At 37.3% G+C, this 25,535-nt stretch overlaps 1 protein-coding gene and 1 long non-coding RNA gene across 5 annotated transcripts in view; one reads left to right on the forward strand and one right to left on the reverse strand.

Moving 5' to 3' along the window:
• LOC112810982 (probable inactive serine protease 58) overlaps positions 1-25,535 on the forward strand; it is a 54,018-nt gene that overhangs the window by 8,017 nt on the left and 20,466 nt on the right. For 3 of the 4 annotated variants that reach the window (XM_073899303.1, XM_073899304.1, XM_073899302.1), the window contains 3 exons: positions 11,072-11,213; positions 20,249-20,493; positions 21,289-21,425. In XM_073899303.1, the coding sequence (XP_073755404.1) occupies positions 11,072-11,213; positions 20,249-20,493; positions 21,289-21,425 (524 nt within the window). Of the gene's footprint in view, positions 1-7,385; positions 7,446-11,071; positions 11,214-20,248; positions 20,494-21,288; positions 21,426-25,535 lie in introns of those variants that run through there. The other variant, XM_073899305.1, reaches the window with a different exon arrangement.
• LOC141373921 (uncharacterized) lies at positions 1,162-24,861 on the reverse strand. Its single transcript, XR_012380380.1, has 4 exons — positions 24,804-24,861; positions 24,611-24,734; positions 21,440-21,569; positions 1,162-1,223 (listed from the first exon to the last, which is right to left on the reverse strand). It is a non-coding gene; the product is annotated as an uncharacterized lncRNA (long non-coding RNA).

The following is a 25,535-nucleotide window of genomic DNA, read 5'->3' on the forward strand; positions in this document are numbered from 1 at the left end:
CCCATAATGAGGTTGGTGTGGCTCTGTAATTAGGCAGTTACGCTCTTCTACCCAGTTATATGGCCTGGGACAAATGCCCTGACCTCTCTGAGCCTCAGTTTCCATATGTGCAACATGAGAAAAATGTCTGTCTTTTAAGGACATCAGTGCTTCCTAAACCTATATGAGGCTGAGTGGAGTTAACCAAGTTAAGTGGGGTAGGGGGTTGGTAGGTCGTTTCAGACAGAGGTGCAGGTCGTTTCACTAAGTGTGAAGGTCATGAGGTGTGACATGTTAACTAAAAGACCATCTGTGTGGCTGGAGCACAGAGGAAGGAAGTAGATTAAGAGTCATATAGTAGAGGGTCTTCTAGCCTTAATTTTAGAAATGATCCTGGATGTAATAGGAATCCTTTAAAGAGTTTTAAATATCCGAGTTATATTACCACACTTAGGATTTAGAAACCTTCATATGACTTTAGTAGGGAGACTGGTTTTGGGTAGAGACGTGGGTTATGGGTGGGAAAGATCTGGAGAGAAATTTAAGAGACTGTTGCAACTCTCCGGGCAACAGAGTGGACTGGGGTGGTGGCAGTGAGTCTGAGATAAAGGAAAAGGTTACCAGAGGTAATAGTGAGGTCAGTGGAATGTGAGGAATGAGGGGCAGGAAAAAGTGAAGGCTGTTACCCAGATTTCTGGCTGGGTGAGTGGTAGTACAATTTACGGAAATCAGGAACACTGGACAAGGAGGTATTTGGGGAAGGAGACAGGTTACTTTTTTGACTTCCTGAGTTGGAAGTACTTTTGAGACATCAAATGGCGATGTCCACCTGAATATAAAGGTCAGGAACTCATGACCCGAGTCTGAGCTGGGATGCAGATTTTGGAATTTGGGAATCTTGACAGGATTTGAATTCATGGGAATGAGTAGAAAAGATTACTTGAGAAGAGTTTATGGAAATGTGTAAAAGACAGAACTATGAAGAATTCTAACTGCCTTTTTTTGTTTAAAATTCTTATTTTGAAATAATTATACATTTATAGGAAGTTGCAAGAAATGTGTAGAGTACCACGTACCTTCATCTGGTTTCCACCGTGGTAACATCTTGCATAACTATGGCACGAAAAGATAGCAAATCATGAAACTGACATCGATACGATCCGGTTTATTGGCTTTCCTCATTTTTACATGTGTGTGTATTTAAATCTATGCAACTTCACACGTGTAGGTCTATGCATCCATCACTACTTTGAAGACACAGAACAGTCCATCACCGCAAAGTCCCTCCTGTTGCCCTTCTATGGACACACCATTACATTCTCCCTCCTCCACACCTCCCCCCTTCCCTAAGCCATGGCAACTACTAATGTGTTCTCCATTCCTGTAGTGTTGTTGTTGCAAGAATGTTACAGAAATGGAATATACAGTATGTTATATTTTAGGATTGGCTCTTTTCACTCAGCATAATTCCCTTGGGATTTGTCAAGTTGTGTGTATATCAATAGTTTATTCTTTTTATACTGTTATTCTGGAATATGGATGCACACTGGTTTGTTTAACCATTCACCTACCAAAGCACATTTGGGTAGTTTTCAGGTTTTGGCTTTTACAAATAAAGCTGCTACGTTTTTGTGTGATAGTAAGTTTTTGTTTGTCTGGGATACATGTCCAAGAATGCAATTTCTGGTGGAATGGTAATTGTATGTTTAGTTTTATACCATATTGCCAAATTGTTTTCCAGATTGGCTGTACCATTTTAGATTCCCACCAACAATATGTGAGTGAACTATTTTCTCTGTTTCTCTGTCAGCCTTTAGTGTTGTCACCAAAGTTCATTATTTTTCACATTAGTCATTCTGTTAGGTATGTAGTAATACCTTATTTAAATTTTAATGTTCATTTTCCTAGTGACTAATGATGTCAAATATCTTTTCATGTGCCTATTTACCATATGGATATTCTTTTTAGTGAAGTGTTTGTTCTTGTCTTTTGCCTATTTTCTAATTAGATTGTTTGTTTTATTAACTGTTGAGTCTGAGAGTATGTATCCAGGCTAGATATAAGTCCTTTGTCAGCTAGGAGGTCTGCACATATTTTTCCCAGACTATAACTTGTCTTTAAACTCTATTCAGAGAGGGCGCCTGGGTGGCTCAGTTGGCTAAGCGACTGCCTTCGGCTCAGGTCATGATCCTGGAGTCCCGGGATCGAGTCCCATATTGGGCTCCCTGCTGAGCAGGGAGTCTGCTTCTCCCTCTGACCCTCCCCCCTCTCATGCTCTCTCTCTCTCATTCTCTCTCTCAAATAAATAAATAAGTAAAATCTTAAAAAAAATAAACTCTATTCAGAGAGTCTTTTATAAAGCAATTGTTTTTAATTTTGATGAGGTCCAATTTATCATTTGAGCCATAGGTTATTCAGAAGTCTGTTTAATCTCCATGTATTTTGGAATTTTCCAGTTATCTTTCTGTTATTCATTTCTAGTTTAATTCCATTGTGGCTTAAGATCAGAAATTGTGTGATTCCCTATTCTTTTAAGTATGTTAAGGTGTGGTGTGTGGTCCAGAATGTGGTCTATCTTGGTGAATGTTCCATGTGAGCCTGAGAGGAATGTGTATTCTGTTGTTTTTACAAAAGCAGTCGATAACTGTCAATTATATCCAATTGGTTGAAGGTGCTGTGGACTTAAATGATATCCTGACTAGTTTTCTGCCTTCTGGAACTGTCCATTCCTGAGAGAGGGGTATTGAAGTTTCCAAGTAAGAGGATGGATTTATCTGTTCTTCTCTGTAGTTCTATCAGCTTTTACCTCACATAATTTGATGCTCTGTGATTATGCACCTGCATACTAAGGATTGTTATGTCTTCTTGGATCATTGATCCCTTTATTATAATGTAATAATGCCTGTCTATCTCTGATAACTTTCCTTGAAGTCTGTTCTGTTTGAAATTAAATATAGCTACTCCTGCTTTCTTTTGATTAGTGTTAGTGGGGTATATCTTTCTCCAACCATTTACTTTTGGTCTATATGTCTTTATATTTAAAGTGGGTTTAGGGGTGCCTGGCTGGCTCAGTCAGAGGAGCATGTGACTTGATCTTAGGGAAGTTGGGTGTAGAGATTACTTAAATAAATAAAACTTTAAAAAAATTTAAAGTGGATTTATTGTAGACAACGTACAGTTGGATCTTATATTTTGATTCATTCTAACAATCTCTGTGTTTTAATTGATGCATTTGAACTACTGACATTCATAGTGATTATAGATATGGTTGGATTAATATCCACCATATTTGCTATTGTTTTCTATTTGTTGTCTTATGTTCCTATTTTTGTCTTTCACTTTTTTTTTGGTCTGCCACTTGTGATTTTAATGGAGTATTTTATATTATTTTATTCTCTCTCCTTTCTTGGCATATCCATTATACTTCTTTTTTATGGGTATTAAAGAGGGCACTTCTGCATGGAGCACTGGGTGTTATATGCAAACAATGAATCATGGAACACTACATCAAAAACTAATGATGTAATGTATGGTGATTAACATAAGATAATAAAAAAAAAGAAAAAACAGAAAAAAATGTTTTTTATATGATTGCCCTAGAGTTTGCAATATAAATTTACAATTAATCCTCATCCACTTTCAAAAACACTATGTCAGTGCATGGATAGTATGAGTACCTTATGATAACAAAATAAATCCTTTCCCTTACATCATTGCTGTCATTCATTTCACTTGTATATGAGCATATACACATAGAGGCATACATCATTGAATACATTGCTGCTATTACTATTTTGAGCAAACTGTTGTTTATTATATCAATTAAGAATAAAAAATAAGTTTTTTACTTTCACTTATTCTCTTTGAAGCTGTTCCCTTCCTTATGAAAAACCGAATTTGTGACATATTATTTTCCTTCTCTTAAAGATCTTATTTAATATTTCTTACAAAGCAGGTCTACTGGCAACAGATTCCCTCAATTTTTGCTTATCTGAGAAAGTTTTTATTTTTCCTTCACTTTTGAAGGATAATTTCACAGGGTACAGAATTCTAGGTTGTTTTTTTTTGTCTCTCAATACTTCAGATATTTTTCTGCACTTTCTTCTTGTTTGCATGGTTTCTGAGGAGAAGTTGGATGTAATTCTTATCTTTGTTCCTCCACAGGTAAGGTGTTTTTTTCTTGGGTTTCTTTCAGGACTGTTTTCTTTATCTTTGATTTTCTATCTTAAGTGATATGCCTTGGTGCAATTTTTTGGTTCTTGTTGGTGGGGTTTTTTTTTGTTGTTGTTTGTTTGTTTTGTTTTGTTTTGTTTTTTGCATTTATCCTACTTAGTGCTCTCTGAGCTTCCTGGATCTGTGTTTTGAAATATGTCATTTATTTTGAGGAAATTTTCAGTCTTACTGTTTCAAATATTTTTCCATTTCTTTCTCTCTTTCTTCTCCTTCTGACATTTCCTTTATGCATATGTTACACTTTTTTTTTTTAAGTTGTTCACAGCCCTTGGATATCCTATTTTGTCTTTTTAAGTCTTTGTTCTCGCTCCCTCTCTCTTTCTCTCTTTCCTTTCATTTTAGTTTTGGACGTTTCTATTGATATATTTGTAAGCTCAAAGATTCTTTTCTCAGTGATGTCCAATCTACTAGTAAGCCCATCAAAGGCATTCTTCATTCTATGGACAGCCATATGCAGAAGAATAAAAGTGGACTACTTTCTTACACCATACACAAAAATAAACTCAAAATGGATGAAAAACCTAAATGTGAGACAGGAATCCATCGAAATCCTAGAGGAGAACACAGGCAGCAACCTCTTTGACCTTGGCTGCAGCAACTTCTTGCTAGACACATCTCCCGAGGCAAGGGAAACAAAAGCAAAAATGAACTATTGGGACTTCATCAGGATAAAAAGCTTTTGCACAGCAAAGGAAATAGTCAACAATACTAAAAGCAATCTATGGAATGGAAGAAGATATTTGTAAATGACTTGTCTGATAAAGGGTTAGTATCCAAAATCTATAAAGAACTTATCAAACTCAACACCCCAAAAAACCAAAAAATCCAGTCAAGAAATGGGCAGAAGACATGAACAGACATTTCTCCAAAGAACACATATAAATGGCTAACAGATGCATTAGGTTTTTTTGTTTTGTTTTGTTTTTGAACTATACTTATGATTGGTGCTTTGAAATCATTGTCAGCAATTCTGTCATCTTAGTCATATAAGTCATATAACTTAGTCATAAGTTTTTTCTCATTCAAGTTGTGATTTTCTTGGTTCTTGGTATGATGGATGATCCTCGATTTTCCTAGTTTGGATATTACACTCTGAAACTCCAGGTCCTATTTAATCTTCTTTTTTAGCAGGCAGTTACCTCCATTCAGGTGTAGTGTTGCAGGTCTTGGTGAAGGTCAGTGTTTAGCCTCTTTCTGAACCTACTTATACCATTGCCAACAGAAGTGGAGTGCTGCCTCATTACCTCATTGAATATGGGTGGGAGGGAAATTAGCCTTCCCCCTCAGGTACTTGACATCTTTTGGGTGGAAGTGGAGCTCTGTCACATATCACTTATTGCCACTAAATAGGGGTGGAAGCTTAGCTCCCTGTTGGGCTGTGCTCACACCAAGAAGGGGTGAAGTGAATTGAAGTTTTGCATTTACCAGAACATTTCCATGTTGAAGGGTGGGTATTGAAACTCAACTCCCTACTGTGCTCCATTTACCAGGGGATGGAGGAAACAATGTTCTGAGTAGCTCTGCCTTACATAGTCTTGTTCAATTTAGTTGTCAAATGATGCTGAAAGCTTGGCAACCTGCTGAGTCCTGGGGACATAGGGCCATGTGTGGTGGAGGGAAGGAAGCAGAGTACTCTTAGCTTTGCCTCAGACTGCCTCCATTAGCCTCCTGGCCACTGTGCAGAGGCTCAGCTTTCCCCAGGGCCCCATTCATACTACTCTGGTTGAGGAATTGGAGTATTGCCTGCTTCCACTGGGAGTGAGGGTGGAATATTAGTCCCCTACTCAGCCTTGGTGAAACCATGGCAGGTGGGCATTTTTCCACTGTTGTTTGGTTAGAGTAGGGTGGGTGTTGTCAAAAAGAGTTCCTTTGTGTTAGACCACTCATTCCCCTTTCCTTTGGCTAGGGGGAGCAGGTTTTTCTTGGAGTTTTAAAATTTGTTTTGTTTTTGTTTGTTGTCTTTGCTTTTTGGTGGTTCTGGATTATAGGCTACTCTGCTCCAGTGCCCTATCCTGGATCTATGAGATGTAAGGAGAATACCCAGGGAACTTAGTATTATGTTGTTCCTTAAGTCCCCAGGTTCCTTAGGCAGTCCACTTTCTTCTTTCCATTATTCAGAGTCTTCCTATGCTTGTTGTGTTTGTTGTGTGGGGTTTTTAGTTATAAAAGTGAAGAGCTGGGTGGGGAGAATGTGGCTACTCCTTCTTGGATCAAATGTAAAATTGAGCTCTAATGCTTTAGGGACTGCTACAAGATGAGAGCCTGGTAATGTACCTTATGAGGCAGGAGAAATTAAAAATGTAATTTATACCAGTCAGAGGAGTCTGTTTCTAGGAGGAGGAAGTTGTTAATGTGTTCTATGCCTGTGACAGATTAAGGAAGTTAAAACTGCAGACACAGTGAAGGCAGGTAGTTGCATTAATATGGAGTTAAAATTTGCCCAGTTAAAGTATAACTCAAGGACATTAGGACAAGGGATCTCTAAGGAGTAATAAGAACATAATTAAAATGATGAATAAACGGATCTAACTCAGGTAGAGAGAGAAGGTAAAACAGGCAGGGACTGACTGGAACCCAGGGGTAAGGACGCAGTGTGTCAGTTTCTAACGAGTTCTTAGAATCAGTGACTGTAAAGCTTGGTCAAAAGTGAGTTAGGGCATCAGGGCTTTGGTGGAAAGCAATCTGAGCATTTTTAGAGTAAATGACCAATATTCAGTTGGGGCCTCAGCCTGGCATATAACTCAGTTTTGATTAGGAGAAACCTGTTCCTCAGCTTTCCTTGGAAGTCCCAGTGGCTTGAAGGAACTCTGTCTTGTTGCTGCAGGTAAGATGGAGCTAGGAGTAGTGCAGACTTCTTAAAGCTAACGAGAGATGGTCTGGAGTCAGGAATAGATCATGGGATTAAATAAGACTTAATTTATGCACTGGATTATTTTAGAGTAAGAAGGAATGTGAAGATTATCTGTGTTCTCAACTTTTTTGGGCATGAGAACCTCTTTTAGTCTTAAAATATTTTGACTCTTTGAATGATATTTATTGATAGAATACTTATGTAATGACAAAAAGATGAATTAACTACCTTTGTTAAAGCAATGTGTATCTTATTAAAATACTGTTTACCTGGATTTCCCCTGTCAGCTTTACCTTTGAAGTAGATCTTGTGTCCATCCACCCACTTACGTGCTCTTCATCTCCACTGCTGCCACTCTAGTGCAAGTCACATCACTACTACAGTAAGCCTAACTGTTTCTTCTCTTGCCCTTTTCCAATCCATTTCTTTTTTTTCTTAGGATTATTTATTTATGAGAGAGAGAGCGCACGTGAGAGCAAGCATGAGCAAGGGGAGGGGCAGAGGGAAAGGGAGAAGCAGACTACCTGCCGAGCAGGGAGCCCAATGCAGGGCTGGATCCAAGGACCCTGAGACCATGACCTGAACTGAAGGCAGACTGAGCCACCCAGGCACCCCTCGAATCCATTTCTAATCAAAATCCAGTGATGTTTTTAAAAAAATAATTGGATCACATAACTTTTATATATTCAAATTATTTTAATAGATTTTTATTATGCTCAGAATACAATCCAAACTCCTGAGCATGGCTTTCAAGCCCTACTTGATGAGCTCCCTGCCTCCTGCCAAGGCTCATTGTGGGCCAGTCTTTTACTCAGCCTCTATGCTTCAGTCTCCTTGGCTTTCTTCAGATTCCTGAACACTCCTAGTCCTAACTCCTCTTTGAGTCTTTGTATACATGCAGTTCCTCTCCTGAAAATCTCTTTCTTCTGCTCTTCCCATGGCTGGTTTTTCTCATCTTTCTGTCTCAGATTACCTGTCATTTACCTAGCAAGTACTTCTTTGCACACCCAAACTAAATTAGATTCTTCATTTACTCTTTCTTATTATGCTTTCTCATGGAACACTGTTACTTTCTCATCACAATTTATAACTATCCATTTATGTACTTATTTGCTTGTTGTCTATCTCCCTCATTTCATGGAGGCAAAATCTACTTCTATCTTGGATACCTTTTTATATTTAACATCCAATATATTGCCTGGCATATAGCAAGTATTCAGGAAATACTTTTTAAGATAAATGTATGCATATATGAATTTGGAAAAAAGTACACACTCATATACATAACATTAACTCTTAGTCTTCTGTTGATGCTTGCTTCACATATGGATTCAGAAAACCATTTTATTAATTTCAGAGCCTCCCAGTGGACCCCTGCACACAAAGGAAATTTTATTCCAACCCACTAATTTATTTGTATAATACATGCATATTGAGTTCCTGCCAGACACTGTCCTAGTTAGTGGGGGATATTGTGTAAGTTATTGTTCCTTCACTACTTATCGTCTACAGGTAAAACAGCATGGACCCCGAAACATAAATTGACAAAGCAAGAGAAGCCCAAATTGGAAAAAAAAGTGACAAAGACAAGAAAGGATAAGAAAAAAATCTCCAGAAACAACAACAAAACAAGTAATAGAATGGCAATAAATACATATCGATAACTACTTTGAAAGTGAATGGACTAAATGCTCCAGTCAAAAGACACAGGGTGGCAGAATGGGTTAAAAAAACAAGACACATCTATATGCTGCCTACAAGAGACTCGTTTTAGATCTAAAGACACCTACAGATTGAAAGTGAGGAGGTGGAGAAACCTTTATCACACAAATGGATGTCAAAAGAAAGCCGGAGTAGCAATACTTATATCAGACAAACTAGATTTTATCCCAGATTATAGCAAGAGATGAAGAAGGGCATTATATAATAATAAAGGGGACACTCCAACAAGAAGATATAACAATTGTAAATATTTATACACCCAACCTGGGAGCACCCAGATAAACAAACAATTATTAAACATAAAGGAACTAATTGATAATAACACAATAATAGTAGGGGACTTTAATATTCCACTTACGTTAATGAACAGATCATCTAAACAGAAAATAAACATGGAAAGAATGGCTTTGAATGACACACTGGACCAGATGGACTTAACAGATAAATGCAGAACATTGCATCCTAAACCAGCAGAATACATATTCTTTTCAAGTGCACATGGAACATTCTCCAGAATAGGTTGCATTTTAGGTCACAAAACAGGCCTCAACGAATACAGAAAGATTGAAATCATACCATGCACCTTTTCTGATCACAATGCTATGAAACTAGAAGTTATCCACAAGAAAAAATTTAGAAAGACCACACATACATAGAGGTTAAACAACATGCTACTAAAAATAAATGGGTCAACCGGGAAATCAAAGAAGAAATAAAAAAAATACATGGAAACAAATGAAAATGAAAACACAACAGTGCAAAACCTATGGGATGCAGCAAAAGCAGCCCAAAGAGGGAAGTATATAGCAATACAGGCCTACCTCAAGCAGTAAGAAAAACTCTCACTCTAACCTTACACCTAAAGGAACTACAGAAGAACAACAAATGAAGCCTAAAGCCAACAGAAGGAAGAAAATAATAAAGATTAGAGCAGAAATAAATTATATAGAAACTAAAAAAAATACGGTAGAACAGATCAATGAAACCAGGAGCTGGTTCTTTGAAAAAATTAGTAAAATAACCTCTAGCCAGACTTATCAAAAAGAAAAGAGAAAGGACCCAAATTAATAAAACCACTAATGAGAGAGGAGAAATAACAGCTAATACCACAGATATACAAATAATTATAAGAGATTATGAAAAACTATATGTGAACAAATTGAATAACCTAGAAGAAATGGATAAATTCCTAGAAACATATAAACTATCAAAAGTGAAACAGAAAAAGATAGAAAACTTGAACATACTGATAACCACCAAAGAAATTGAGTCAGTAATCAAAAAACTCCCAACGAACAGAAGTCCAGGGACAAGTCTACCAAACATTTAAAGGAGAGTTAATACCTATTCTTCTCAAACTACTCCAAAAATGAAAAAGAGAAGGAAAACTTCCACACTCATTATATGAGGCCAGCATTACCCTGATATCAAAACTAGATGAAGACACCACTAAAAAAGAGAACTACAGGCCAATATCCCTGATGAACATGGGTGCAAAAATTCTCAATAAAATACTTGCAAATTGAATCTATTAAAAGAATCATTCACAACAATCAAGTGAGATTTATTTCTGAGCTGCAAGGGTGGTTCAATATCTGCAAATCATATGATACTTTCAGTAGATGCAGAAAAAGCATTTGACAAAGTACAACATCCATTCATGATAAAAACTCTCAACAAAGTACGGTTGGAGGGAACATTCCTCAACATCATAAAGGTCATATATGAAAAACCCACAGCTAATAGCCTCAATTAGGAAAACTGAGAGCTTTTCCTCTATAATCAAGAGCACGACAGGAATGTCCACTCTCATCAGTTATTTAACAGTACTGGAAGTCCCAACCACAGCAATTGATGACAAAAAGAAATAAAAGGCATCCAAATTGGCAAGGAAGAAGTCAAACTTTCACTATTTGCAGATGACATGATGCTCTATATAGAAAACCTGAAAGACTCCACCAGAAAATTACTAGAACTGATACACGAATTCAGCAAAGTCACAGGCTATAAAATCACCGTACAGAAATCTGTTGCATTTCTATACAGCGATAATGAAGCAGCAGAAAGAGAAATGAAGGAAAAAAATTTTTAAAAAGTACATCAAGTGTTTAGTACAGTGTTTGTACAGTATGTTTCTCTAGTACCATAGAGTTAGGGGCTAAGTGATTAATGAGTCGTAAATATTGATATTATCTGATATTGGCATCCTGAAATCTCCATAAGCAACCTGAGTTCTCTTTAGTCAGCTAGGTTATATCCCTTGATTCTCTTTTCTTTTTGTTCCAGGTGTTGTTTCATACGTTAGTGAAGACATGGAAGGGTTTAATCATCTTCTCTACTTATTTTACCTGAATTCCAGTTATCAGTCCTGTGTGGGGACTTTGATTGCCCCTCAGTGGGTCTTGACAGCAGCACACTGCTTCTTACCGTAAGTGATGGGGATCTGTCCACTCTGTTCCAAGGCTCCAAGACTCCCTAAATACATGTGTTGGTTTATATACCTATTGGTGTGTACCTGCAACTATACCTCTTGGTGTATAACTCTAGAGTATATCATTAGGAGTGGAATTGCTGGATAATAGAGGATGCAAATGTTCACTTTTGCACATCTTCCAGCAATTTCCCACATTGGGTATTGTCAAACATTTTTACTATTTTGCTGATTGTGTCAAATATCTTGTTATGCTCTTAATTGTTTTATCTCTATTTGTAGTGATGATTGGCATAATTTTTTCTCCTTCTTTTCCTTCTCCACCCTCCTCCTTCTGCTAATAGTGTTTCTTCTGGGAAATTCTCTTTCATGTTTTTTGAACATTTTGTGAATTTTTAAAAAATTGCTTTGTAGGACTTCTATAAATGTTGTAGTTATTACTCTTTTGTCAATTACATATGTTGAAAATACCTTTTTCCAGTTTGTGGCTTGATCTTCTCTTTACAGTGTATTTTGATAAAAGCTCTTAACTTGAGTATAATTCAACTTAACACTTAAATTATCAATCTTTATTTCTGGTAAATAGACTCAAAATGGTTGAAAGACCTCAATGTGAGACAGGAGTCCATCAGACTCCTAAAGGTGAACACAGGCAGCAACCTCTTCGACCTCAGCCACAGCAACTTCTTCCTAGAAACATCGCCAAAGGCAAGGGAGGCAAGGGCAAAAATGAACTATTGGGATTTCATCAAGATAAAAAGCTTTTGCACAGCAAAGGAAACAGTCAACAAAACCAAAAGAGAACTGACAGAATGGGAGAAGATATTTGCAAATGACATATCAGATAAAGGGCCAGTACCCAAAATCTATAAAGAACTTATGAAACTCAACACCCAAAGAACAAATGATCCAGTCAAGAAATGGGCAGAAGACATGAACAGACATTTCTGTAAAGAAGACATCCAAATGGCCAATGGACACATGAAAAAGTGCTCAACATCCCTCGGCATCAGGGAAATCCAAATCAAAACCTCAGTGAGATACCACCTCAGACCAGTCAGAATGGCTAAAATTAACAAGCCAGGAAACGACAGATGTTGGTGAGGATGCAGAGAAAGGGGAACCCTCCTACACTGTTGGTGGGAATGCAAGCTGGTGCAGCCACTCTGGAAAACAGTATGGAGGCTCCTCAAAAAGTTGAAAATAGAGCTACCATATGGCCCAAAATTGTACTACTGGGTATTTACCCCAAATATACAAATGTAGTGATCCAAAGTGGTACGTGCACCCCAATGTTTATGGCAGCAATGTCCACAATAGCCAAACTATGGAAAGAGCCAAGATGTCCATCAACAGATGAATGGATAAAGAAGATGTGGTATGTGTGTATATATACACACACACACACACACACACACACACACACACACACACACACAGTGGAATATTATGCAGCCATCAAAAACCCCGGAATCTTGCCATTTGCAACGACGTGGATGGAACTAGAGGGTATTATGCTAAGCGAAATAAGTCAGTCAGAGAAAGACATGTATCATATGATCTCACTGATATGAGGAATTCTTAATCTCAGGAAACAAATAGGGTTGCTGGAGTGGTGGGGGGTGGGAGGGATGGGGTGGCTGGGTGATAGACATCAGGGAGGGGATGTGCTACGGTGGGTGCTGTGAATTTTGTAAGACTGATGAATCACAGACCTGTACCTCTGAAACAATACGTTATATGTTTTTAAAAAAAGAAGATAGTAGGAAGGGTAAAATGAAGGGGGAGAAATCGGAGGGGGAGATGAACCATGAGAGACTATGGACTCTGAGAAACAAACTGAGGGTTCTAGAGGGGAGGGGGGTGGGGGGATGGTGATGGGTATTAAAGAGGGCACGTATTGAATGGAACACTGGGTGTTATACGCGAACAATGAATCGTGGAGCACTACATCAAAAACTAATGATGTAATGTATGGTGATTAACATAACATAATAAAATAAAATTAAAAAAATAATTATGACTTTATTATAACTTGTGATGTCTGATAGGGTAGGCCAGCCATGTTTTTCTTTATCAGGAACACTTAGGTATTTTTTAAAATAAATTTTAAAATCAACTTGTCAAGTTCTATAAAAAACTCTACTGGGATTTATTTGGAATTGCTTTGACTCTTGTATCCGTTGGGAAGAATTAATATTTTTCTGATAATGATTATTCCTAGCCATGGATCTGGCATATCTCTCTACTTATTTTGGTTTCCCTTTGATACATTTTAAGTTCTCTCTCTCTATATATATGTATTTTTTATATATATAAATATATATATATATTTAGATCATAAATATATCTAATGGCATGTTGTTTTGTTATATTCTCTTACTATTTCTAGCAATTTATGTATATGTTCCTGTGGATTTTCTATTAACCATCTTTGAAAAGGGCCACTTTTGTTTTTGTTTTTTAAAGATTTTATTTATTTATTTGACACAGAGAGAGAGATAGCGAGAGCAGGAACACAAGCAGGGGGAGTGGGAGCTTCCAGCTGAGCAGGGAGCCCGATGTGGGGCTCGATCCCAGGATCCTGGGATCACAACTGAGCCGAAGGCACGACTGAGCCACCCAGATGCCCCTGAAAAGGGCCATTTTCATTATTATTTTATTTCTAAATAATTTTTAAGAATTTCCACATGATTAAATCTTTTATTCCTAAGTTTAGAATTTGGAGCAGTAAATTTTGGGGGCTAACTTTCCAAATTAAAAGAAAATCTTTGAGTTCTAGTTTAATTGTTTTGTGGTCAGAGAGTGTTACTGATTTTTTGAAAAGAATTGAGACTTGCTTTTTGGACCAGTATAAAGTCAATTTTTATAACTCCTTGTGTGTTTGAAAGAATGTACACTCTCTAATTTTAGGATAGAAGTTTCTATATATATCAAACTTTAATTGTGTAGTTCAAGCCTTTGATATCCTTACTATTTTTTTTTTTTGCTTAACATCAATAATTTAGAAATTTGCATTGAAATATTCTTCTGTATTTGGATTGATCAAAATAGTCCTATATATTTATTACTTTTTGTTTTTAAAAATATTTTTAGGCCATTTTATTAAGTATATATAAGTTCAGGTACATTTATAAATGTAGGTGCTTTGTGCATTCCTGATAAATCAAAATTGTGATTGTCATTACTTTCTTTCATATAGATAATATTTTTTGTTTTAAAGCCTGTTTTTCAGATATTAATATGCCAATCCTGGTTTTTTTTTTTTGGTTAGTTGGCATTGTCTTGGTATATCATTTTACATCTTTTCTACCTTTCTGTATCTTTTTCATTTAAATATGTCTATTAATTTACATATAGTAGGATTTAAAAAATGCAGTTTACAATTTCTGTCTTTTAACTGGAGAGTTTAGGCCATTGTGTTTATATTATACTCAGACTTGTTTCTACCTATTTTGAATTTCTATTCTTTTTATATTTGTCTAAAAATGCTTTTGCTCTATTATTTGATTAATATTTTAGATACCTTTTAATTCTTTCATTTTTGTTGTGGAATATACACAATTTCTATTCTTTTAGCCATTGCTTTATAAATTTTAATATGGAGATTTAATGTAACAGAGTCTAAAGTTAAACAATATTTGATGCTCTTTTTTATTTCAGGTTTTTATTTAATTTCTAGTTAATTAACATATATGGTAAAATTGGTTTCAGGTGTAGAATTTAGTGATTCATCACTTAAATATAGCACTCAGTGCTCATCACAAGTGCCCTCCTTTATACGCATCACCCATTTAGCCCATCCCCTGCCCACCTCCCTCCATCAGCCCTCACTTTGTTCTCTACAGTTAAGAGTCTGTTATGGTTTGCTTCCCTCTCTTTTTTCCCCCTTCCCTATGTTCATCTGTTTTGTTTCTTAAATTCCACATATGAGTGAAATCATATGGTATTTGTCTTTCTCTGACTGACTTGTTTCACTTAGCATAATGCTGTCTAGCTCCATGTATGTTATTGCAAATGGCAAGATTTCATTGTTTTTATTGGCTGAGGAATATTCCATTGCGTATATATACACCACCTCTTCTTTATCCATTCATCAGTCAATGGATACTTGGGCTGCTTCCATAGTTTGGCTATTACAGATAATGCTGCTATAAACATTGGGGTATATGTAGCCCTTTGAATTGGTATATTTGTTTCTTTTGGGCAAATCCCTAGTAGTACAATTGCTGGATCATAGGTTAGTTCCATTTTTAAGTTTTTGAGGAACATCCATACTGTTTTCAGAGTGGCTGCACCAGTTTGCATTCCCAACAGTGTATGAGGGTTCCCCTTTCTCTGCCTCCTTGCCAACATCTGTTGTTTCCTGTGTTAATTTTAGCCATTCTGACAGGTGTGAGGTGATATCTCATCATGGTCTTGATTTGCATTTCTCTGATGCTGACTGATGGTGAGCATCTTTTCATGCATCTGTTGGCCATCTGGATGTCTTCTTTGGAAAAATGTTCGTGTCTTCTGCCCAATTCTTAACTGGATTATTTATTTTTTGGGTGTTGAGTTTGATAAGTTCCTCATAGATTTTAGATACTAGCCCTTTATCAGATATGTCATTTGCAAATATCTTCTCCCATTCTGTAGGTTGCCTTTTAGTTTTATTGATTGTTTCCTTTGCTGTGCCGATGCTTTTTATCTTGATGAAATTGCAATAGTTCATTTTTGCTTTTGTTTCCTTTACCTCTGGTGGTGTGTCTGGCAAGAAGTTGCTGTGGCCGAGCTCAAAGATACTGTTGCCTGTGTTCTCCTCTAGGATTTTGGTGGTTTCCTGTCTCACATTTAGGTCTTTCATCTATTTTGAATTTATTCTTGTGCATGGTGTAAGAAAGGGGTCCAGGTTCATTCTTCTGCATGTGGCTGTCCAGTTTTCCTAATACCGTTTATTGAAGAGACTGTCTTTTTTCCATTGGATATTCTTTCCTCTTTTGTCAAAGCTTAGTTGACCATATAGTTGTGGGTCCATTTTTGGGTTTTCTATTCTGTTCCATTGATCTGTGTGTCTGTTTTTGTGCCAGTACCGTACTGTCTTGATGACTACAGCTTTGTAATACACCTTGAAGTCCAGAATTGTGATACCTCCAGCTTTTCTTTTCTTTTTCAGGACTGCTTTGGCTATTCAGGGTCTTTTGTGGTTCTATACAAATTTTAGGATTGTTTGTTCTAGCTCTGTGAAAAATGCTGGTGATATTTTGATAGGGATTGCATTAGATATGTAGATTGCTTTGGGTAATATAGATATTTTACCAATATTTGTTCTTCCAGTCCTTGAGCGTAGAATGTCTTTCTATTTCTTTGTGTCCTCTTCAATTTCTTTCATAAGTGTTCTCTAGTTTTCAGAGTACAGATCTTTTTACTCTTTGGTTAAGTTTATTCTTAGGTATCCTACAGTTTTTGGTGCAATTGTAAATGGGATTGATTCCTTGAGTTCTCTTTCTGCTGCTTCATTATTGGTGTATAGAAATCCAACAGATTTCTGTATGGTGATTTTATAGCCTGTGACTTTGCTGAATTTGTGTATCAGTTCTAGTAATATTTTGGTGGAGTCTTCTGGGTTTTCTACACAGAGTATCATGTTGTCTGTGAATAGAGAAGGTTTGACTTCTTCCTTGCCAGTTTGGATGCCTTTTATTTCTTTTTGTTGTCTGATTGCTGTGGTTGGGACTTCTGGTACTGTATTAAATAACAGTGATGAGAGTGGACTTTCCTGTCTTGTTTCTGACTGTAGAGGAAAAGCTCTCAGTTTTTACCCCATTGAGGGTGGTATTATCTGTGGTTCTTTCGTACATGGCCTTTATGATGTTGAAGAATGTTCCTTCTATACCTACTTTCTTGAGGGTTTTTATCAAGAATGGATGCTGTATTTTGTCAAATGCTTTTTCTGCATCTCTTGAGAGGATCAGAATATTCTTGTCCATCCTTTTATTAATGTGGTATGTCACATTGATTGATTTGGGAATCTTAAACCACCCATGCAGCCCAGGAATAAATCCTACTTGATTGTGGTGAATAATTCTTTTAATGTACTGTTGGATTGGATTTGCTAGTATCTTGTTGAGAATTTTTGCATCCATGTTCATCAGGGATATTGGCCTGTAATTCTCCTTTTTAGTGGGGTCTTTGTCTAGTTTTGGAATCAAGGTAATGCTGGCTTTGTAGAATGAGTTTGGAAGTTTTCCTTCCATTTCTATTTTTTAGAACAGCTTAGAAAATAGATATTCTTCTTTATTATCTTTGTTTTTATTTATTTTAGAAAGAGCATGTGAGTGAAGGGGGGAGGGGCAGAAGGAGAGAGAGACTCTCAAGCAGACTCTGCATTGAATACAGAGCCTGATGTGGGGCTCAGTCTCAACACCCTGTGATCATAACCTGAGCCAAAATCAAGAGTTGGTTGCTTAACTGACTGAGCCACCCGGGTGCCCTGGTATTAACTCTTCTTTAAATGTCTGGTAGAATTCCCCTGGGAAGCCATCTGTTTTGGTTACTGATTCAATTTCTTTGCTGGTTATAAGTCTGTTAAAATTTTCTATTTCTTCCTGTTTCAGTTTTGGTAGTTTGTATGTTTCTAGGAATTTATCCATTTCTTCCAGATTGCCCAGTTTGTTGGCATATACTTGCTTGTTTCTGTGGTGTTGGTTGTGATCTCTCCTCTCATTCATGATTTTATTTATTTGGGTCCTTTCTCTTTTCTTTTTGATAAGTTTGGTAGGGGTTTATCAATTTTATTAATTCTTTGAAACCAGCTCTTAGTTTTGTTGATCTGTTTTACTGTCTTGTTTCTATGTTGTTTATTTCTGCTCTAGTCTTTATTATTTCCCTTCTTCTGCTGACTTTAGGCTTTATTTGCTATTCCTTTTCTAGCTCCTTTAGGTGTAAGTTTAGGTTCTCATAGGCCTTCTTAGTTATAGTCCATCCATATCCCTCAGAGGGAACTATTCTCTTGTTTTTCCACCACAGTTTAGTTTTGCATGCTGTAGAGTTGCCTTAAGCTGAAGTTTACTCACTCTAATTTTCCTGAATCATCTATTTATCATGAACTCTTTTTTCAATATAAACTTCTGTATTTACTTATAAACATATTTTATGATAAATTAAATCACAAAATTTCTTAAGGGAAGGAAAAAAGAAATAGAGGAAGGATAAAAGAAAATATTAGAGGACACCAGCTTTAGATATTAAATTAACACTGTAAGCACCAATGACTTTCCTTTAGCAAGAAAGGAGAATAATCTTAGCAACAGGAAAAGCCAATTTGACAAACACAGATGCACAAGAGAGTTACTACAACTGATTTAAACAATAAGTTTGGGCCTAACAATTCCATCAAGTTGTATAATTAAAACACCAGTTCTCATTAATTCCCAAGGTATGGAAATGGAGTGATAGGGGTCATTAAGTGATCTCTAATTTAGAAAGACAAGAGAGAAAGAATCTTAACATGAGGGTTTCTTCCCTTTCTGTTCTAATGTATCTGTCAAATGAACAATCTTGCTCTTGTCAAAAGTTCCTCCCAGTGGCCACTGAAATTTCATATTGTTCTGGAGGAATTATGCCAATTGGAGAGACATCATATGAATTTAAACACAAAGGGAGCATGTGTTCGGTATAGAGAACCAAATAGACTGAGATGATCTAATGAGAAGTGCAACAGTCAGTAAAAACAGCTTGGCCAAGGACCAGTCATCCCCACCTGGGGGCCAAGCAAAATTCTTCACTGCAAGCAGATGAAACAAAGTATGACAGTTCTCAGGAACACAGCAAAACTAAGGAAAGTCCTTATATAGTTTAACGTCTTGTAAAAGTGGCCCAAAGCAAAATTTGTCTAAAGGATGTTGCTCTAATGAGAACTTTTTAAACTTGTCAATCCTTGGGCATGGCTCAAGGATGAATTTATCAGACCTATTCCTGTCCTATCTCTTTATTTTTAAAAATATTTACTTATTTTGGAGAAGGAGAGCATGAGTGTGAGCGGGGGTGGGGAGGGAGGGGAGGGACAAGCAGACTCTGCACTGAGTCCCACACGGGGCTTGATCCCACAACCCTGAGATAATGACCTCAGCCAAAATCAAGAGTCAGATGCTTAACTGACTGAGCTACCCAGGGCGGCCACCCTGTCTTATCTCTTTAGACTTTATATTATAACTCTCTACAAGGTGACAAAGACAGACTGAGAGACATATGGTACTGTTGTTAGGAGACAATATAATCTTAGCATTTGGGAGCTCAACAAAACCATCGGTGCTCAGTACCAATGTGGTACTTATCTCACTCTTGTGGTTGGAGAAATACCTGAGTGGGAGACTCAGGGGCCTCACTGGAGTGCCCTGTTCTGAATTTAGAGTCTTGAGCCATGTTAGTGAGTGGATCTCAACTGGATCTCAGTGGAACATCCAGGATTTTTGACTGTTATTTTCCCAAAGGACCACCAGAAAACCCTGTTAATCCAGCAGTTTTGATAGACATGAGTAGAGCATAGTATATTCAGATGATCCTCCTTAGCTTTAGAATATTTAAACTCTCAAAGCTGTTACTCACTTCCTCTGTAAAATTTCACATTTCTATTCCCCTCAACTCCCAGAGGAGCCTCCCTAACAAAACCTACTAGTCTCATAAAAGCCTTGACTATCCATTTACATCCTTCTTTCTACTGTTTCTAGGGGTCTTGAATTGGAGCTTCTCTCTAGAATTATGCTAAGAGTAGAGTCCAAGCCATTGCATTGCTTAATTCCTGAAGGCACCATTTACATTATAGTCTATGCGAATGACAACCCATTGGCTTGTATAATGCACAATCTGCATGACCACAGGTGGCAGCTACACATAAAGGATTAAGTGCATAAAAATGAGTGGAAAAGGTTAAATGGGTTACCATAGAAGGAAAGTGTGTGTGTGTGTGTGTGTGTGTGTGTGTGTGTGTGTGTGTGTGTGATTAGCCTTGGGATCTGGGAGTATTAATCTTTTTTCTCTTTTTCATTTTTCAGAGATCTTCAGATCATCTTTTATGGCAGTTCCACAAATCTTCGAGACTTTACTGGGGAGATTGTACCTTATGAGAGGATCATTATTCACCCAAACTTCACTGTTACCTCTCCTAAAGATGACCTCATGCTGATAAAGCTGCCTGTACCTTTTACCTTCTCCACCAGAATTTTTCAGTTGCCTACTCTCAAGAATGCAGTTAAAGATTGCTTGATTCACACTTGGTTAGACAACAAAGACTTTATTGGTGAGTGACAATCAAAAAGAAGAGTTAGTTCTTGGATATATTGACATCTTTAGGATCTCTAAGGAATTAGGGGAAGGAATTGGAACTTATAGGGTAGTGCCAGATTTCTACGCACATGTGTAAAGCTAGAAACGGAACAACAATATTGGCTTTCTAGAGTAGAAGTGATCTTAATTAGGGCTTTGGGAATCAAATCCTAGATCAAGGTGTTGCATGAATGTATCACATTGGCACACACCACAGGGGCTAGAATCTGAGATCTGTGTTTGAGTATTGATTCTAACATTCATTATAGGTTTATGAACAAATTCTTTCACTTCTTGAATCTTAATTTGCAAATTGGTAAGAATCATATTTTCCCTTTACCTAACAGGAGTGATATTGTTATCAATTACAACAGCGGTAATAACTACCATTTGCCAATCACTACTTATGTACCAGGCATGAAGCATCCTATACATATTATATAGTCATCGTTACATATCGTGTAGATAAGTTTCCTTGGGATTTATAGCTTATAAGACAGGAAACTCAGACTCAGGGAAACTAGTTATTCAAGATCATGAACTTGGCAATGACAGAGCTTGGATTCAGATCTTGTTTGATGTGTGGAGTGTCTTCTCAGCAGCCACCCCTTGATCCTGATCATCTGTCAGAGATGATAAATTGAGCAGGAGGATGTGTTTGATCCATGGTTGTTCATTCTTACTGAGAAGAAGCCCTGAAGGAGGAGGAGGCAGGGTGCCTTATGAAAAGGCAAACAGGAATCAAAGTCTCCTTATTTCTTGTGCTTAGGAAATTCAAACCATAAGCTGCAAAGAGTCAAGATTCAACTGAGCTCTAATATAAACTGCAAAAAATTACTGGGTGAAAAACTCCTTGAAGACATGTTCTGTACAGGACCCATGCTAGGAAGCCAAGAGCCGTGCCAGGTAAGTCTTCTTACCTCATTTGCCCCTAAGCTCAGTCTCTACTCTTTGTGTCTCTCATCCTTCTTCAAGGGGCTGGATTTTTCAGTCAGGCTGGGAGTTCAGAGAGTAAGGTGGCTGAAGAATGATGACTCTTTCTTCTCCACCCTGTGATAGAGATGAAAGAAACAGATTTTGGGGGTGGAAAGCTATCTCCCAGCTACTGCTTGGAAATACCTGTGTAGGGATGACTGGGAGGTGTAGGAGTCATTAGTGCAATGGAAAGAAGCCTTCATATGGTATTCTTATATCTTGGATCCCTCTGCATGGCAAATGTAGTAGCTGTCATTGTTGTTCAGGTGTTGAGGAAATCTCAGGCGGGAAGGAATTTCTGATCCCTCTACTCTATCTGGCAGGTGGTCACAGCTGCACCAGCCATATGTGGTGGTGAATTACAAGGAATTTTGTCTTGGGAAACTGGATGTATTCTCACAGGATACACTGTTGTCTTCACTGACCTACACAGCTACATTCCATGGATCAAGAACATTATGTCTACAAAATAAGCTGATATAGAGCTCCATTGGCACCCTTACCTCCCAGCTGATGCACAGCAACCACATTATGTATCTCAGTCCCCATCTTTCCTAGGATCTAGGCTTGATTGGAGTCCCAAAAGAGATCGTTGATGACTCCTGGATGTTGGCATGACTCTAGTCTCTTTAACTGCTTCTTTGCTTATTCCTAACTCATGACTAAATGTTTTTGACATTGAAATCATGAGTGCTGGTCTCAGGAAGTGGAATTCACCCAGGAATCTTTTTGGATTCTACCTACGCAGATATTTCTGTTAAAATACTCTCTGCTTTATCTTAAGACTGCAAAAAACAAGTGGAAATGAGGGATAATAACTACCAGGAGTCTATTTGGGTAAAGTGTAACCATATAGCTGAGCAATAATTTGCCAAAAGTTGGTCAGATGATTAGCAATTTTTCTAATGACTAAGTGTCTCCTGTGTAAATGTGTGTGTGTGTGTGTGTGTGTGTGTGTGTGTGTGTGTATGTGTATGGGTGGTTGTAGTTAGTTCCCATTAGTTACTTAAAAGATCTATAGAGTTCAGATTTGCTTAGGTTTACTGAGACCACCCAAAGGTCATTGTAATATTTGGAATAAATAAGGATTTCTGTATTTTGAACAAAAGCTATAATGCATATTCATAAATGATAGGATGGGATTTTTTCCAATACATTTTCCTTCTGGTTTACTGCTTTTTATTTAAAATCACACATACATGCTTAAAGGGGCACAAAGTGGTGGAGTTCATGAGGATTTTGCCTCAGAACTTTCATACATGCCTCTGAATACACCTTCTATATGGTGCATGCACTCATGAGCACACACTTTCATCCACAAACACACTCAGAAGACGCTTGTTATTCCAAAAATGTGTTTTCCACATACTATTTTTCATTAATCAATGAGAGATTAAACTGATTTTAAACTAAAGCCTATCCATTTTCATATAAAATATTGAACATTCAAGAAATTTGTCTCTGAAATGTGAAATGCATTTTTGTTTTGCCCCATACTGTGAATTACTGGGATTTCTTAAAATTCAAATTGCTATCCAGTTGATTAAATCACCTATTTTTACAGATTCACAAAACCAAAACATTTTACTTTTTAAGACTCTGATGGGGATTAGAGATAATGTGGGAAGTGCGTTGTATGCAGAGGAACAATGTAGGAATTAGCAGCGGTTACTAATTTTGACAGTTTCTACCTCTTTCACCCTTTTGTTGCCTAGTTAATTCCTGCTACTTCTGGTTGCTAACAGTCCTTTTCATCCTTGCCATATGCCAGGTTGTGTATTGTCATCAGCCAACTGAACGAGTTGCAAGCAAACTTTTTACTGGGGTGATCTTCCTAACAACCTACCCTGAGTCCTGTTCTCTCTTTTCTGGCCTCAGGCTTACAGATCTTACTTTCTCCATTCCACTGGCATTGTTCCAGGCTGAGTCAGGTGTTTTAATTACAAGCCTTTTCTTATTGATTGGGTCATAAATTCTTTAATTTTGGGGCCTTTTTACTTCTTTATATCTTCTGGACTTGAGTTTTTTATGTATGAATTACCTTCTCTCTTTCTCATCTCATTCCTCAATTTGAAAAGGAAAAGGTAAGTCTATCCAGCTGTCTGTCTTACCTACTATCATCTATCTATCTATCTATCTATCTATCTATCTATCTATCTATCTATCTATCATCATCTATCTATCTATGTGTCTATCTATCATCTATCTATCCAGCTGTCTGTCTTATCTACTATCATCTATCTATCATCTATCTATTATCTATCATCTATCATCTATCTATTTATCATCTATCATCTATTATCTGTCTATTATCTATCTACCATCTATCTATCTATCATCTAATCATCATCTCATCACCATCTGTGTATCTAACTGAGCCAGGACTGTTTATCACACTACTAATTTTTGAGTGTGTGAATACTTTTCTAATTATCCTATCAATTTCACCTAAACTCCAATTCTGTATATGATTGATTCCAAAGACTTTTGACTTTTTTCTTTTCTTCTCTCTCTTTCTTTCTTTCTTTTTCTTTCTCTCTTTCTTTCTTTCTCTCTCTCTCTCTCTCTCTTTCTTTCTTTCTTTCTTTCTTTCACTATTCTCCATTTTAAGTTAGTCTACTAAGAATTTCAGGTATCACCTCCACCTTCCTCTCCTGACATGCCGACCAACAACTGCTCATTTTCTTTCTGGTTCCTTTTCCTCTTCACATGGGCTAGGGGTAATGTTGCATGACCTTCTCTGTACTTTAAATACTTTTCATTTAAATGGATACCTGATACCAAGCTACAGATTTCAGTACCATAATTGGAGAACACAGGAATGCTTGCCCTGTTTGGTCCAGGGATGGCTTTTCTCTGCACTCTGGTTCCCCATCCTGTCTCCAACTTTATGATTCAGTCATGCCTGACCTTCAGATCAGGAGGATGGGGATCACCTTTTGGGTACATAATTTTATTTATATAGAGTACTTCAAAGATCCCTTCTAAACTCATGTGTATATGTTACATATTTGGCTTTTATTTACCCCTCAGTGTGATTATGGGTCTTCATTTCTATTGGTTCCCTGCATAAACTCTTGTAAGCTCACCATATTTATTACCACATACTTGCCTACCATTTACATGCTTCTGACATCACAACTTTTCTTCCTCAGTCCATGTCCTTCTTTGGAAATATGTAGGGGATTAATACTCAGGTTCAGTAGACTATGATTCAGTTCTTAGCCTAGAATTAACAAACTGTAAAATTGGGAAATCAATGAGCTTTGGTTTTTAGATTTGCTTTATCTATAAACAAAAGAGTTAGACCTGATGATCTCGGTGGTGGACACGGTGACTGCCCTCCCAGCATCCACTCCACCCCTCCTCTGTTAGGTCACAGTCATACTCTAGGGGGTGGTCTGCATTGACAAACTTATCAGTGAACTCCCTGAGTTTGGTTTGGAGATGGATACATGATGCCGTTTGGCTTATTAAACATCAGTCCCTCTACATTCAGTGTTGAGATAACATTGTAATGAGCTATTGTTGAGACCTTGTTTTGGGCCTTGTGGCAGGTGAATGAGACAGAGCAGAGTTACTGCTGTCACTTGGCAACCAGCAGGGAAGCTGCCTGAGGATGAAGTGCGTCCACAGAGGAGGTCAAAACAAGAGAATTGCCCAGAAATGTAGCTGAAGTCCTGATAAAACCGTTCCAGAATTTAAGTCTTCTCTCTGGATATTTTTTCGTTATATAATCCACTATGAAATTCCTCTCAGGGTTTAAGACGACTTGCATTGGGCTTTCCATTGCTATAATTAAAAATATCTCAAGTGATACAGTTTCCAAACTTCCTTCTGTCTCTGCCATCAATCTAGACCAATGTGTGCTAAGTGTTTTATATATTCATTCTTATTAATTTTCATGGAATACATGTGGAGTCATTTTTATTAGACACAAACATTCTGCATATCCTCAGATCTTCTCAGCTGCCTCTTTGTTTTCAAAGGCTTTGCCTGTCTCTTTGATCATCCTGCTACCACATTTTTGGGGCTCTATAA

The sequence above is a fragment of the Callorhinus ursinus genome, unplaced genomic scaffold (genome assembly GCF_003265705.2).
Source record: "Callorhinus ursinus isolate GAN/ISIS: 27379988/994484 unplaced genomic scaffold, GSC_fseal_2.0 scaffold12, whole genome shotgun sequence".
Taxonomy (NCBI): Eukaryota; Metazoa; Chordata; class Mammalia; order Carnivora; family Otariidae; genus Callorhinus; species Callorhinus ursinus.